The 16,503-nt window shown below is 44.0% G+C and overlaps 1 protein-coding gene and 1 long non-coding RNA gene across 14 annotated transcripts in view; one reads left to right on the top strand and one right to left on the bottom strand.

The window, feature by feature from the left end:
* TLN2 (talin 2) overlaps positions 1-16,503 on the bottom strand; it is a 452,474-nt gene that overhangs the window by 191,139 nt on the left and 244,832 nt on the right. For all 13 annotated transcript variants that reach the window (XM_063698575.1, XM_055364066.2, XM_055364059.2 and 10 more), the window contains 2 exons: positions 2,767-2,938; positions 11-108 (listed from right to left, as the gene is read on the bottom strand). In XM_063698575.1, coding sequence (XP_063554645.1) covers positions 11-108; positions 2,767-2,902 — 234 coding nt within the window. In that variant the 5' untranslated portion in view covers positions 2,903-2,938. The remainder of the gene's footprint in view (positions 1-10; positions 109-2,766; positions 2,939-16,503) is intronic.
* On the top strand, positions 5,030-13,039 carry LOC115930808 (uncharacterized). The gene is made up of 3 exons (XR_004067382.3): positions 5,030-5,694; positions 9,853-10,055; positions 11,594-13,039. It is a non-coding gene; the product is annotated as an uncharacterized lncRNA (long non-coding RNA).

Raw genomic sequence — 16,503 nt, 5'->3', positions numbered from 1 at the left:
GGCAGCATACCCCATTCCGCAACATGTAGTAATCCAGCGTTCTGCCCGCTTCCAGCCAAATCCCTTTCCTTGGGTCTTCATCCGAAAGAAACAGTCCATAGTCAGAAGCTGAAATATAAATGGGAAGAAAAACAGAAGGCAAAGTAATGATGAAGCCATCACTGACTTCCAGGCCCTGAGCCTGCTGACTCAGCAAGGATGTGGGTGTTCTCCTTCACCAGACAGCAATGTTTCGTTTTGACAACACAAGCAGCCATCAGGGCTGGAGCAGATCTGGAGGAGTAAGAGTTGAGTTGCAGAAGCAACACCCACAAATAAGGTCCGTGTTTCCTAAAACCAGCGGGCTGTAGTTGTGTCTAAAATGTAGGAAAATTTAGAAGCAGTCCAAATTTCTTTCTAACTGAATTTGAGCTTGTTCTCTATCCCTTGCTATAAAAACCAGACCAACATCCCATGGAGAATGACAAGACAGCGGGGAAGAAACTAAGGAAGTGACCACCTATGCCCAAGGCCACTCAGGCAAAGGGGGACAAATGAAGCCTTTACGTCTCCAGTGACCCCTCCATCATCCCAACTGAGCAGTGTAAAAGAGAGGTAGGAGTTCCTTGTGAGATGAGGCCTCTGCCCCCGACCACCAACAAATTATGTAAAAGGTGCAAAATTAAATTTGGTGTTCTCTGCAGGAACCCCTTAATCTGACATAGGAAGTACGAAGGGGGTGGGGTGGCAGGAGAGTAGCAGTACCATTTCCTACCCCAAAATTTCTCTCTTTCTTCTGAGACCCAGATGAGGGTAAGAGCTCCTGCTGTTTCTTAGAAAAGCAACTTCAAAATCTTTAAAGGTTTATACCTTCACCAGCACTATATAGCAATCAAGGTCCCCACCCCCACCAAAAAAAAATCCGACAGAAAAACAACAGAAAAAGGGAACAGGAAAGTAAAGGCACCAGAAATGACTGGACAACCAAATAGTAAATTTAGGGATGTAGCAAACCTTATTTCTGAGTAATCTAGAAACACTACTAATAGCATAAATAATGTTTTAATAGCCAGGGGGCGCAGTTGCTCATGCCTGTAATCCTAGCACTTTGAGAGGTGGGTGGATCAGTTGGGCACAGGAGTATGAGACCAGCCTGGGCAACATAGCAAGACCTTGTATCTACAAAAAATGCAAAAATTAGCCGGGTGTGGTGGCGTGTGCACCTGTAGTCCCATCTATTCAGGAGGCTGAGGCAAGAGGATCAGTTGAGCCTGGAAGGTTGAGGCTGCAGTGAAGTGTGATGGGGCCACTGCACTCCAGCCTCAGTGACAGAGCGAGACCCTGTCTCAAAATATAATAATCGTCCAGGCGTGGTGGCTCACGTATGTAATCCCAGCACTTTAGGAGGCCGAGGCAGGCAGATCACCAGAGGTCAGGAGTTCAAGACCATCCTGGCCAACATGGTGAAACCCCGTCTCCACTAAAAATACAAAAAATTAGCTAGGTATGGTGGTGTGCACCTGTAATCCCAGCTACTTGGGAGGCTGAGGCAGGAGAATCGCTTAAACTCAGAAGGTGGAGGTTGCAGTGAGCCAAGATCACATCATTGCCCTCCAGCCTGGGCAACAAGAGTGAGATTCCATCTCAAAAATAAAAAAAAATTCTTCATCATCATCATCATCATCATCATCATCATCATCATCACGTTTTAGACCAAAAACAATTTTATGAGAAGCAGATCTTTTCAAGAAGATATTTTTGTATTTATAATTACCCTTGTTGCGATGTTTGATTTTTATTCTTCCTTTTTTTTTTTTTCTTTGAGTCAGGGTCTGGTTTCGTCACCCAGGCTGGAGTGCAGTGGCTGGATCATGGCTTGCTGCAGCCATAAACTCCTGGGTTGAAGCTACTTTCCTGCCTCGACTTCCCCAGTAGCTGAGACTACAGGCACATACCACGACACTCAGCTAATTTTTCAGACTTGAGTAGAGACAGGGTTTCATCCTGTTGCCTAGGCTGGTCTCTAACTCCTGGGTTCAAGCGATCTTCCCCCCTTGGCCTCCCAAAGTGCTTGGATTACAGGTGTGAGCCACCATGCTTGGCCTATTCTTTCCATTTTTAAGATAAGTTTCATCCCACTTTCACCTAATTTGGAAGGGATCCAATTTCTCAACTGCCTGTCAAATACTAAATAAAAGAAAGACACATTGAGAGAAGACAAAGGGAAGGGGAAAATAAAATGGTACAAGTGGCTTTTGTTTAAACTCAGATTAACGGGGATGAGTGATTTAGCCAAACTTCAAACAAAACATATATCACAAATGTCTTTTTTTTTAAGGTTTGAGATAAAATTTATAAAGTCCCTGTAAAAAAAAACTTGAAATATAAGACCTGCCCTGGGTTCCAATGGCAATGGAAAGCGTTCATGCATGGGAAACAGGGTTTAGGACACACACCACCAATACTGTTAGGGCAGCTTCATTTGCACTTTCTTGGGACAATGAGATAATACATGAGAATGTGATCTGTAAACCGCAGAGCATAATCCTCATGCATGGGAGGGTCAAGTTGCTGGGCACAGTGACAATGATGACTCAGCAGTGGGCATGGTCACTGTAATCACAAGTCTCACAGAGGAAGCAGGTAGTGTCTGATCTAAGAAGGTATTTCATTTGAAACATATGTACTAATAGGCTTGTGTAACACTTGGAGCCTCTGTCTCTTTAGCAAAAAAGTGAAAAACATGCAAACACATTTTAAGGAGCCAGTAAATAACCCATGACCTACCTTGCCCAGTTTGTGCCTCAGGCACCCGTTCCCGAATGACTCGACACGCATCGTACACAGCTGTAGATGGTTCAAACTGCATGGTCTTCACCACGTTGCAGTGGCGCACACAAATCTTTAAGGACAGGGCCACCATTTTCCTAGATGATGTGGACAGTCTCACTTAGAATGTCTGGAAAACACAAAGAGACAAACCCTGATGTTCACGATAATAAATTGTCTTGGGGAAAAAAAAACAAAAAAAGTGCTGGACTTTAAAATCAACTTTAAACATGGAAAGAGAATAAAACAGCAAATAAAGAGAACACTTTAGGTACAAAACAAATTTCACAAATCAATTTTGAAAAATTTAAAGGAGGACAACAACAGCATATTGGCTAAGGAGTTATTACTACAGGGTGACAAGTAGAACCCCTTAGGAGGAGGGAGCTCCAGATGTTCACCACACCTCCCTCTGAGTAGTCCCCCTCCTTGGGGTTTCTGAGAGAAGGTCCTAGGAGTGGAATTTCTAGGGTTAATGTCCTCAAGGCAAGAGGCAGAGAGCCTTGGGCACCTATGACTGGGTCCTGAAGACAGCCTCAGTTCCCTGGGTCCTCTCAGCACCTGGGGACAGAGAAGAATCAGGGAAGCCCTCTCAGGTGCTCCTCTTCGCACAAAAGCTCCACCACCCTTGGATTCTGGGCCCAGCTCCATCACTAAGAGCCTGTGTCAATCTGAGAAAGTCACTTTGGCCACTCTGCCTCAATTTCTTCACAAATAAAGTGGCTATAATGATATCAGCCCTGCACAGTGCATAAAATAGAATCCCAAGAAAAGATCAACATGAGGCCAGAGAGGCCAATCTTAAACCCAAAGGGTACCAAGAAGCTTCACGTGATTGGGGTCTCAAAGGGAATAAAATGCAACTCAATTCTGATTTGATTTAGACAAACTATGGAGATATTTTGTTTCTTGGCCAGTTCAATAGTTTTAGAAAATACACAGGTGGCTGGGTGCAGTGGCTCATGCCTGTAATCCCAGCACTTTGGGAGGCTGAGGGGGGCGGATCACTTGAACTCAGGAGTTCGAGACAGCCTGTCCAACATGGTGAAACACTGTCTCTATTAAAAATATGAAAATTAGCCTGGCATGGTGGCATACACCTGTAATCCCAGCTACTCGGGAGGCTGAGACAGGAGAATCGCTTGAACCTGGGAGACAGAGGTTGCAGTCAGCTGAGATCATGCCACTGCACTCCAGCCTGGGCAACAGAGCAAGACTCTGTCTCAAAAAAAAAGAAAAGAAAAGAAAAGAGACGAGATGAGACGAGACACACGTTTAGGTTAAGTTTGAATTTGTTCATAAATGCTTTCTTTTAAAAATGTAAGTTCAACAACTCAGTGCTTTTCCTTTGAGATGGTGGCTCATGGTGTATTTCCAGTGCCTGCTCTATTTCATGGCCAGAAACTTACCTGTCCCCTACTCACTTAATCCAAGCCAGTCTCTATCAAATATACTCCTTGGGCACAAGACAGACAGAAAGAAACCTATATCACAAACGCTTTTTTCTTTGTGCCTAAAGAACCAGCTGAGTGTCATCCTAGCAAGCAAAACAAGGCCCTTTATAGTTAGTAGCTAACAGAATCTTAGAGCAGCCCAGCTAACATCAATCCACAGGTATTTCAAGCTCACTCTCTTTCTTGTGTTTTATTAGAGAACCTGCAGGTAGTAAACCTGGACTCCAGCTTCTTCCCACGAAGAAGAGAGGTGCTAGGAGGCAACAACATGGCCACAAGGCAGAGGGGACAACAGGCTGCCCAGGCCCAGGCAGTGCAGCGAGTGCCTCCAGGGTCTCAGCTTCTCAGCATGCTTGATTGCTGGCGTCCTAACAACAGGTGGCTGGGTCACATGGATACAGGAGATGTTTTTCAACAGATGCTTTGGTGAATGCGGGCATGGTTTACATGGTCTCACAAAGCAACCTTTCAGGCCGTCCAACTGCAATGTCATTCTGACCCCTGCTTTCATTCTGAATGAATTTTGCCATGAAAATTGTGAAACTATTCCTTAGTTGAGAAAGGTCAGGATACACTTCTCAATAAACAACAGCAGTGTTCACTGGGAATCTGCCTGAAACTGAATTAACTAACTAAGGCCTAGGCAGTGGCTGGATTGCTGACACAGCAGAGGGGTTCAAAATATCTGGCAATTCCCACCTGCAATATTGAGGACTTTTAAAGCCATATGTAAAAGCTTCCTCCACCCCTCTCTTTATAGGCCTAGTTAACCCAGCAACTCCCCGATTGGGGGAAATAAAACTTAAACTCTAGAGATAAATGGACTAATTTGCTGTGATGCAGATCATTCCATGGGCTAGTCTGTCTCCTGGGGCTGGCAACAATTGCTAAAATCCATAAGCATGACTGGTGGTAAGAGTCAGTGAGGAAAGCCACAAAGCTCCATGCTGTCATGGATGCTGTTTATGGGATGCAACAGAGAGGATGGGATGGTTAATATCGTCTGTTCCCTCGGAAAACGAAGTGTTGTAAGCGTTGCTGCGTGAAGTCTGCCCTTCCCAGGCTAAAAACTGAGCTTTCTGAAAGGCAAATGAATGGTCCCCCTAACCACGCAGAGAGAGATTCCATTGAAGCCAACAGAGAGCCATGACATGGACCCGAGAGCCAAATGTAACAGCAGGACCTAACACTGGAGCTCAGAAGGAAGCAGAAGACACACAGAGGAGCAAGGAGAAAGCACCAAAAGAGGCAGCAGAATCAAAGGAGGGAGCCCTGCAGGGCACAGCAAGACGCCTGGGGCTGCGGGGTCCGCAAGGTGCAAAGGAGAGAGGCTCAGAGAGCTGGGAAGCAGACAGGAAGGAGAGAAGCAGAAACAGGAGGACATGAAGGAAAACCTCTGTCAAGAAAGGCTGCTGGGGACAAAGATTTGGAGGTGAGTTTCTTTGAGAGGTATTCAGTGGAGAGGTGGAATATAGAATTGAACGCAAAGATGGAGAGAGAACTGGGTGGGAGGGGTTAGAAAGACCACCTAGGGAGTGAGGGAGAGCAGTAATGACTCAGCCCTGGGAACAACATTCTGAATTGGCAGACGAGAAAAAATTGGCAAAGGAGGCACAGGGGTAGGTGAGGGAAGAGAACAGACAGAGGGTAGAACCCAGGAGAAAGCACATCAAACAGAAGGGAGAGATCGCATGTACCCATCGCTGGTCACAGGTCAGGTAAGATGCAACTGAGACACTGCAACTGAATCTGGTAAATCGGAGGGCTTTAGTGGGATGGGGGCGGGGCGGTGGGTGGCGCGGGGGAGAGCCTGGAGTAGCAGGTTCAGGAGAGAGATGGAAGAGAGGGGTGGCCCATCAGGTATGGACCTGTCTCCTGAGCAAGTATGCTAGGAGGGGGCAGAGGAACAGGCGGTAGCTCAGATTTCTGCTTTTAAGACTTTGTAATCCAAAAGTGCACATCACATGGTTGCTGTAAACTCCATAGGGAAGTTATCTACACAGACATGGTTTCCACCTTATTATAGTCCTAGAGACAGTCCCAGGACAGCTAAGTGTCCTTCCTCACCATACATAATCTCTATTCTGCACCAAGTGCACATGTCTGCCCCGGGTCTATTGCGGAGAAGGTGAGTGGCTAAGTCTGGGTTCACAGAAAGGACCCTGGGTGCAGAGTCTGAGGTGCAGGCTCAATTCCATGCCTCCTGATGCCTTTGACCTCTGGACATGTCACTTCCCCTCTGCTGCCTTCAGAGAGCAGCAGGTAACCTGCTCCCACAGAAGGAGCTTCCTGATAGATACTCAATGCTTGGCCAACTATACCCGTTGGATCCTCAGTCTCCTCATCCTTACATCTCAAGAGGGGGCAGGGCATGGAATGGAGGGTAGTTCAGGGTAGGTGTTCAACAGACAAGAAATACTACATTCACTATGAGACTTGTGGCCTCAACTTTTTTTTTTATCACCCAAAAACAACTATTGCAAAAAAGCATCACAGGAACACAATATACCCAAAAAAAAAAAAAAAAAAAAAAAAAAAAATCCTGGAACCAAACTAGTCATTCTTACAGAGCACTGCACACGAGTGTAAGACTAAAAGGCCCCAGGGTTGCCTTCTCACTTCTGGCTCCCCATTTTAATAAGATTTAGTTTTTCCAAACTTGAGATAAGGCCAACAACTGACTTCCCAGGAATGTCTCTAAAAGGCCAATACTTTGTAATCTACAACATTATATTTAAAGACAAGGTATTTTAATTATTTTCACCCAAGATGATCACTGACATAGGGAAACCCAGTCATATGGGATTTATTCACCATCCCACAAGAACCACAGCAATGAGCTGCTTCTAGCACCGCTCACAACAAAATAAGTACCTGGCAAAATGGACACTTGTTGGAATCAAGTACTAAGACTTACCCTATAGCAAAAAGAAAGTAGGATTAAGGCCAGGTGCAGTGGCTCACGCCTGTAATCCCAGCACTTTGGGAGGCCGAGTTGGGCAGATCACCTGAGGTCAGGAGTTCAAGACCAGCCTGGCCAACATGGTGAAACCCCGTCTCTACTAAAAATATAAAAATTAGCTGGGCGTGGTGGTGGGCACCTGTAATCCCAGCTACTCGGGAGGCTGAGGCAGGAGAATCGCTTGAACCCGGGAGGCGAAGTTTGCAATGAGCAGAGATTGTGCCACTGCACCCCAGCCTGGGTGACAGAGCAAGACTCTATCTCAAAAAAAACAGAAAACAAACAAACAAACAAACAAAAACAACAACAAAAAGAAAGTAGGATTAGGACATATAGCAACCTAGAAATGTAGACTAAAGATGAGTGTGTATTTTCCACACTTGTGAGAAATTTAACTACATCCACTGAAGCCCTGTGAAAATGAGGCAGCTCAGACAACACACCTCGATAAAAGATTTATGCTCCTTGTCCACTGTGATGTTTTCAGGGCAGCAAAGCCTGCAACTGGTCCTGGCGTCTACTCTTCTGCACCCGAACCCCTCTCCGGGCTTTTCATGGTGCAGACTCTGAGGCTAGAATTGCTGATCAGGTTTCCTCTTCTAGTTTGACCGCATGAAACTTCAGAGCCAAATCTGTGTACAATTTCTTGCAGTGTTGTTATAGTCTAATCCCTTTTTCTATTTTATCTTATTGTTCATTTTTCGTTTACCCGAATTTGAATGACTACTATCTTATTGGATCTTAAGGTTGTTTTTGTTTTTTCTTTACTCAAAGACTGGGTATAAATTCATAAAACCTGCATTGTGTTTCTTTTCATAATCTTGTCTCACTCTGACCATTTCTGCCCTCATTGTATGTGTGAAGGTTGCTTGATCCAACACAAAACCCTTCTGTGGTTTCCTTTGTGGAAGTGGAGCTGATGAAACCAGTGGTGAAACCCAGACATTCTCCTTTTAAAATATACTTTTCAGTCCAGGGAGCTGTAAAGAGCCCAGGATGATGGCAGCAGTGCAGGCTGCTCAGGATCACCCTGGTTCACCAGGGACAAACAAGTTCAGCTCCAGCAGAGGCCTCCTTCCTTCAAAATAAATGCCTGCCATTGGTCAAGATGAGCAGCCTTCCCTTAGATCTCTGCCTGTAAGGGAGGACCACGAGGTGCCCTGACCCCACCTGCCTTACCAGCTGCGTGACTTGAGCTGGTCACTTAACTGCCATCTGCCTCAGTCTCCTCCTCTACGAAATGGGAGATAATAACAGATCTACCTATAAGATCACTAGAGAATTAAATGAGTCAAAGGCACAGAGAAAAGGCTAGGTAAGGGCTTGTTATTATTATTATTTTTTTTTTTTTAATTTTTTTTTTTTTTTTAGATGGAGCTTCACTCGTAGCCCAGGCAAGAATGCAGTGGCGCAATCTCGGGTCACTGCAACCTCTGCCTCCCAAGTAGCCGGTTCAAACGATTCTCCTGCCTCAGCCTCCCGAGTAGCTGGGATTACAGGCAGGTGCCACCATGCCTGGCTAACTTTGTATTTTTAGTAGAGATGGGGTTTCTCCATGTTGGCCAGGCTGGTCTCAAACTCCCAACCTCAGGTGATCCACCTGCCTTGGCCTCCCAAAGTGCTGGGATTACAGGTGTGAGCCACCGCGCCCAGCCTGGGCTTGTTATTATTATTAATAACATTAGTCATGGGAGTTGCAGAAACAATGGAAGCAGCATACTTGAGTCGGCCACTATCTGAGCTACAAATATCATTTTATTGTTTATTTTGTATCTATTATGTACTAGATAACCTAACAGGCATTAGGGGGCAAAGACAGGTACAACTCCTGTCTACATGGAGCTCACCTTCTAGTTAGCCCTTTATTCACTTAAATATAGTTCCTGTGGGCTGGGGGCAGTGGCTCATGCCTGTAATCCTAGTACTTTGGGAGGCTGAGGTGGGTAGATTACCTGAGGTCAGGAGTTTGAGACCAGCCTGGCCAACATGGTGAAATCCCATCTCTACCAAAAATACAAAAATTAGCTGAGCATGGTGGCGGGTGCCTGTAATCCCAGCTACCCAGGAGGCTGAGGCAGGAGAATTGCTGGAACCCAGGAGGTAGAGGTTGCAGTGAGCCAAGATTGCGCCACTGCACTCCAGCCTGGGCGACAGAGTGAGACTCTGTCTCAAAAAAATAAATAAATAAAAGTTAAAAATAAATAAATATAGTTCCTGTATTTATTCTTATCGCAGTCATACAACATGCTTTTCCTAGACACAGAACTTTCTGAGGATGAGCTGTGAGGCTGAGTGCGTGTGCGAAGCAGCTAACTCCTATAGCAGCTAGGCTGTTTCTCTTGGAGGTCACTTAGGTTCCCCCAACCCAAGAATTCAACAGGGAAAAAGCCCTCACCCTGTGGGGCAAGGCTGGCATTACTATCAGCTTCCACCCTGGGGCTTGTTCATGAGCTCTGCCTAGGGGCAACTTAGGGGGGGCACAATGGGGGCTCTGCACACTCCTGTGTAAAGCAGGGGTTTGTGCCCACCTGGCAAGACCAGAGGGCCAGGCCACCATACCTCAATGGGGCCGTGGAGGTCTACAAGAGTAAGAGCTGGCCACCATCCCCCTCTTCTCTCTGCCTCTAGCCACTGACTCTCCACCGTGACCTCTTGGGAAGGCCTCTGTGCCCAATTCTGGATGGCTGTACTTGCTATAATTCATCTGTGTCTACATCTCAATCTCCCGGGAATGATTCAGCTCTCTCAAAGAAACACCAAAGAAAGAGCTTCCCCTTCTCCACTCCCTACCTCTCTTCTACAAGGGAGGAAGAGAAGTAGCTCCTCTGCAGGTAAGAACTCACCATGCACTGGGTCACAGCCACCCAGAAGTGCTGCAAATGCCAAAGCCAGGGTCTTGCCCTCCACCTCGCTCTGCAGGACAGTCTGGGCTCAGGTACCCTGGAGCTTGCCTTGAACATTCAGACTCCAGGCACTGAGCAGGCCAGGCATAGACAGGTGCCTAACTATCCCCATCTAGGAAGGTAAGTCAAGTCATGCCTTCACTGGGAGCCAGCTATCTTTAATTTAAGGAGGAACCAGGAGGGAAGGAAGCAGGGCATCCCATGTGATCTCATCGTCAGTCCAGCTTTACCAAGGAGCCACATTTCCTGGAAGTTACCAAGGCCCTCTCTAATAATTTTGTCAACCCACTGGGACCCCGTTATCTCTTCCCAACTGGTGGAAACCCAGAGGGCAGGGCCTGAGTGGAGAGGCTCCCCTAGTCTCGGTATCTACACTTGAGAGAGCTCCATGCGATAGTAAGCTCAGGAAAAGCAGCAATGAACACAGCTCATGTGATTTTTCCATGTGGCTAACAGCCACTTAGAATAGGACCAGGACAGCTAAGTTCCTGTTTGCAGCCACAGTAGGGAGACCAGAAAACTAGAGAGAACATTTATGTAAGAATCCCTGAGTTCTCCCTTATGGAGGCAAGAGATGCCAGGACTACTGTTTGAACACTTCAACTAGAAATGGCTATCGTTAAAACTCAAGTGGTAAATGAACAAAGGAGAAATAATTAACCACCCCCACAAGTGTGAACTTAGCAGCAGCCCATGCAGGTCAGTAAAAATTCCAGCCAAGTTGTTGGCTCCCAGGGCTGCTTTGCAAACCCCATATATCCCTAAGTAAACTGCAGGGCCACCACAGTCCCCAATATAGCAGCAATAAGATAGATAGATATAGATATAGATATAGATATATAGATAGATATAGATCTATAACCTAGTGTCAGGAATACATTTGCCATTAGAAGTCCATCTCCCCTGCTGGCCTCAGAGAGCAATAACTACATCCATGGAGTCATCTCTGTATTTCAAGGCCTATCACAGTGTCCGCCATACAGTAGGTGCTCAATAAATATCTGTGGACTTCATACATACTCCATGGAAAGATTTAACCAGATTTTTCCCTAAATTAGTCATTAGGAATTATGCACAGTAATATCACAACTAAAGGATGAACAGAGGGCCAACATCCAGCAGACCAAGCTATGTCTACTCAACAACAGCCCGCTCCAGGAAGCACAGATGCTGAACTTCATGGCTAACAAGATGAAGTTCTCCATCTGGGCAAATACACAACTCAAAAAAAGAACCAATGCCACATCAGTCAGAAATAACCGGAAGCTCCTCAAGGGCAAGGACCACGTGTATTGCTCACAATAAAGTACCTGACACAGAGAAGGGTTCAATACATATTTATTTAATGCATGAATGGGGTGGGGAGAAGTCAGCATTTCTACCCTCCACTAAGAACCAGAGAGTGCCCACAACATGGAATACAAGAATGATGAGAAAAGACCTTTGATACTATCTTCCATTTTCAGGTGAAGAAACTAAAACCTTGAAGTCAAGAGACCTTCCCAAAGTTCACACTGCTAGAAAAGCACAACCAGACCTTCTCACACTGCCACAGTGAACAGAGAGGGTACGCACACGGTTCATTAGAGCCCTCCCAGGATCCCTCTAACCTACCCTCCCACTGCCAGGTAGTTCTTGGCACTGGCACCTGGAATTCCATCATTAAGTATATTGTTGGTCATAAAGATTTGTCCCCAGTTAAACTTTGCTATAAAAATGGATATGTGCATTTGCTGCCTATCACTGTCATAGAAATGATAAGTTCCAGAACTCTCCGGGCAACTGAGCTGAGCGCTGCCCTTTATTAAAGATGATGCCTAATTAAGAGGAAATTCTGCTGAGGAAGGGGTAGTGCGCTACAGAACACACTAGAACTCTGGCACAGTGGAGAAAGGGCAGTGAGCAGGGGAGTAAGAAAAAAGGACCGGCTGAAAGAGAGGGGAGCCGATGCCTATGTTCTCACAGCTTTATGATTTTGCCTAGAGCTGATCTTTAATGGACACATAGCATTTTGAAATGTATGGAAAATCAGGTTCAAGCTGCTTAGCCCAAAGATTAAGGCCCCCACCCACCGCCCAGCCTCATCTACCCCGCTTCCTATCTCCTAGGCACATCATAAGAATCCTCGATACTAATGAAATGGATGATTTTTCAATCCCTGCAAAACTGCTTCAATTATTTCAGCCTGTGTGTCTGAAATGTTACCACCCTCTGCTCCAGGTCCTCTGTTACCCGTCAGCCCAGCATCCAGCTTTGCTTCCATAAACTAGTCTTTAAACCCTGCCCCAACAAGCAAGGATCCATCTGCTCCCCTCAACTCTCAGAGCACTCAGCTGCGACCCTGCTCCAACACCAGCCCGCCTGGCCTGAGTCACCAGTGAAACAAACAGGAGATGCTATCACCTGATGACCACTCAGCAATGAAGTGCTCCAGGGCGCTTCCATGTATATCTTGTCCCTGGATATGATCAATAGGCTAGAAAGCTAAAAAGATTTTGCATTTTTTTGCACCCCCTTCCACAGATAAAAACAGAGGTTCTGGGAAGATATGTGAATTCCTGGCCTGTATGTGGAAGATACTGTCGTTTTTTGTTGAACCGTAAGAAGGCTGTGTCAGCTCTCCAGCAATCTCACTATTCCCCTGTGGTTGCCAAGACAGCTGAATAAACCATCCATACATTTCAGTCCTCTTGGAGTCTACCTTTCAGTCCTGCTATTTTCCTCCTCTTGTTACAAGCTTCAGAAAGAAGGTGGCTCTAAACTGAACTCTGACTTTGAATTCTTTTATACATTAACTTATTCAAATGATTGAAAGCAGATTGTTTACAAAAATGGATACAATAGAAATGTAAAAGGTCAGCTCCAAGAAGAAAATAGAAGAAAAATAAAAGTGAAGGTCAAGACCAGGTGAACTATGAATTATTTACCATTTGTCTAGGTATCAGGGAATAACTCATCCCATTACTTCTTTTTGTTGACCCTTGGTGGCCAGCCTATACAATCTCAGGAAGCCATGTTCTGCAGGCTCCTGCTGAGGCTGAGCAACACGAGCTTTGTCATTAAGGCACACACCACTGTGATGGATACAGATATACTTGGCTTTTACGTGGGGTTGGGGGGGGAAGCTTTGTTCTACAAGTGATCAGGGAGGGCATTCAGTGTTTTCTTCCAGACTGAACCTGGAAGAATGAGTGACAAGAACTGTACGCAAGCTCCTTCTCAAGTGACTCTCTTCATGCTGCGCTTAATTTGATTGTGAGATAGTGTGGCCCCCGCTGAAGAACATCTGCTAAAAGCAGCATGGATTTGGGTTGCCGAGTGACCGTGCAAACCTATATTACCATGTTTGCTTTCACCTAAAAAAGGAAGAATCTTGCACTTCCTAGCTCCACTTCCTTCCCCTGCAAGGACCAGAGAACAAAAGGCTGAGACCCCACACCACATATCACTCAAAAAGGCAACAGCGCATTTTTTGACTTGGGCAAAATTTTCTTCAATTTTGAAGAAAAAAAGGAAAGAAATTAAAAACCTATTCTTGCCACTTATCTATGTTAACCTATTAACTATAAATCAGAAGGACCTAAAAATCTGGCATATATTTGGAGAACTGAAACAAACCAAGAAACCTGACTAAACTTTCCATTTGTGTAGACTCAAAGTCCATCTGCATATCATCACATTGCCAATCCAGCAGTCACAGACCAAACTGGATTTTCCAAAGGCTCCTCATTTTCTACCACCACTCATTCCAAGGTCACCCCCATTTTATACCTAAAACTTGCAATGTTTTAGTTAAACTCTATCTATCTATCTATCTATCTATCTATCTATCTATCTATCTATCTATCTATTACAGTATCCCTGATCTTAGACTTACAAGTCATTAAGTCTAGTTCTCTACAGGTTATGTAAATCCTTGCTGTAATTTTCCCATCCTTCTGAATGTAAGAATTAAAATTAACACATACATATATTTTTAAAAATTTTAAGTATATAGTAGCAGCTAACACATGTAAGTGATTACGTGCCTGGCACTGATGCTAAGCCCTTTTTATGTTAAGGCACTGAATCCTCAACATAACCCCATGCTAAGAGGTTTAGACTTCGCCCAAGCAGGACAACCAAAACAGAGTAGTCATGTGAACTCGACCAAGGCCACGGATCTGGGGGTTCTGCCTCCTAACGTGTGCTGTTTAAAACGGAAGGGAACATAGAGAAATCGATATAGTGCTTGTGTCAGGAATGCAGGAAAATGGGAAAAATGGTTTTTTATTGATAATGTGGTTTTTATTAATAATTGAACTTTCACTTGTTGCATTATTATATGTCATACACTGAACTAAGCACTTTACCTAATGATTCTGGAAAATCATTAGGTAAGGGAGATCCTATTTACCCTAGATAAATTAGGCTTAATAGAGATTATGTTTTGTAAGTAACAGGCAAACACAAGAGGAAAGGAAGGTTTAACCCAGGTCTGTCTGAATCTAGACTTCCATGTCTGATCCCACCCCACTCAAAGATAAATACCACTAACATTTGGACACATTTCCTTCCAATATATATGCATATTTTATGCAGTTGAGATGATATGCTCTATATAATTCTATATCCTAAGTTTTCCCCATTCTAATTACATAATATTCCCCCACAGTCTTGTAAACTCTTTACATTGTTTTTAATAAATACATAATATTGTAAATAAGGCCCCATAATTTAATAGCTGTATCTTTTTGGGTATATCAGCTATTTACAAGTTTTTCCTATCATAAATAAGGATGCAATAAGGATTTTTTTTGAAACTTCTTCTGTTTTTTATTTCAGATTATTTTCTTGAGCTAAAATTTTTTCCTTTTGTTAAAGGAATCATCAGTATTTTTACAAAACAACCCAGAAGAACAACAAGAAATAATGAAATCTGAATGTACAAGTATCAGCTGTTTGATTTATGGGTTAGTTAAATGAATATGCATTAACAACTGAGAAGGCCAATAATCAATCCAGGTTTTATAGTTCAATCCACCCCACAGAACCATCCTGCCATCTAGGGCTCAAGCTGCAAGGGACCAGACCAAGAGACAGAACTGACAAAGGAATGAATGGGAGAAAAACTATCTAGCACAGACAATAAACTATATTTATAGAAAAGAGGCAGAGAAAAGATAAATGTTTAACACAAATTTTAAAATATATTGCAAACAGTGAAAATGACAGAGAGAAGAAGAAGGATTGGACTAGACTTTACTACAGAAAGCCATGTGGACGTGCATGGTGAGCAGCCACGTGCTGCTTTCTGCAAGCCCAAGTTTTTAGAACTGCCTACCAGATCGAACCTGAATTACAAAAAGAATATTAACTAAATTGAAGTATGCTGATGAAGTATCATTTTCCTTTAGTTAATAAAATAAAGCCAGATAAAAAGTCTTACCAATTTCATCAGTGAGTTATGAATAAGATTTGTATTTTCAAATAGCAAAAAAAACAAATCAAATTGCAGCCTGGACACATACATATTACTTCATCAAAAGGATAAGGAAGAAATAAACATGTCCCCATGAGAGATGACATGAAACGATGAATTCTCAACAGCACAGTTGAGGACAGTGTTTTAAAGGATTGTTTTAAGATACTGTCACGTTTGTTGTATCTCCACAACCTGGACTTATTCTTGAAAAACAATTCCAAAAATAAATATAAAACTTAAGATAAAGCTGGAAAAATAACAGAAGAAATGCACAGACCAGTCAAAGAGAGACAGGGATAAAAGGTAAGAATCCCTAAAGAAATGGCAGGACTAAAGAACTCCCTGAATTGGAAAGGGGCCTCATCAATGGGAATTCGTGCTACAATCTTGTGTCATCTGTCAGCACCAACCTACAAAATTGATATTCATCTTGTCCTCCAATGGTGCACCTAGCTTACTGCTATGGGCTGAATTGTGTTTCTTCCAAAATTCGTATGTTAAGGTCCTAACCCCCATGACTTCAGACTGCGACCTTATTTGAAGATGGCACCTTTACAGAGGCAATCAGGTTAAAATGAGGTCATTAGAGCAGGTCATAATCCGAATTGACCGTTGTCCTTATAAGAAGGAGAAATTTGGACACGGATACACAGGAAAGATGATGTAAAGAGGACAGGAGAAGATGGCAATCTAAAAGCCACAAGAGAGGCCTGGAACAGATCCTTCCCTCACAGCCTTCAGAGGGAACCAACCCTGCCAACACCATGACCTTGAACTTCTAGCCTCCAGAACTGTGAGACAATAAATTTTTGTTATTTAAGCCACCCAGTTAGTGGTATTTTGTTAGGGGACAGCCCTGGCAAACTAATCTATTTAGCCAGGCTAAATATAGGCCCAATTAGGATATTAATA

This window comes from Gorilla gorilla, chromosome 16 (genome assembly GCF_029281585.2).
Source record: "Gorilla gorilla gorilla isolate KB3781 chromosome 16, NHGRI_mGorGor1-v2.1_pri, whole genome shotgun sequence".
Taxonomy (NCBI): Eukaryota; Metazoa; Chordata; class Mammalia; order Primates; family Hominidae; genus Gorilla; species Gorilla gorilla.
Note: the sequence above shows the minus strand (reverse complement) of the source record. Positions and strands in the feature narration are given on the sequence as shown.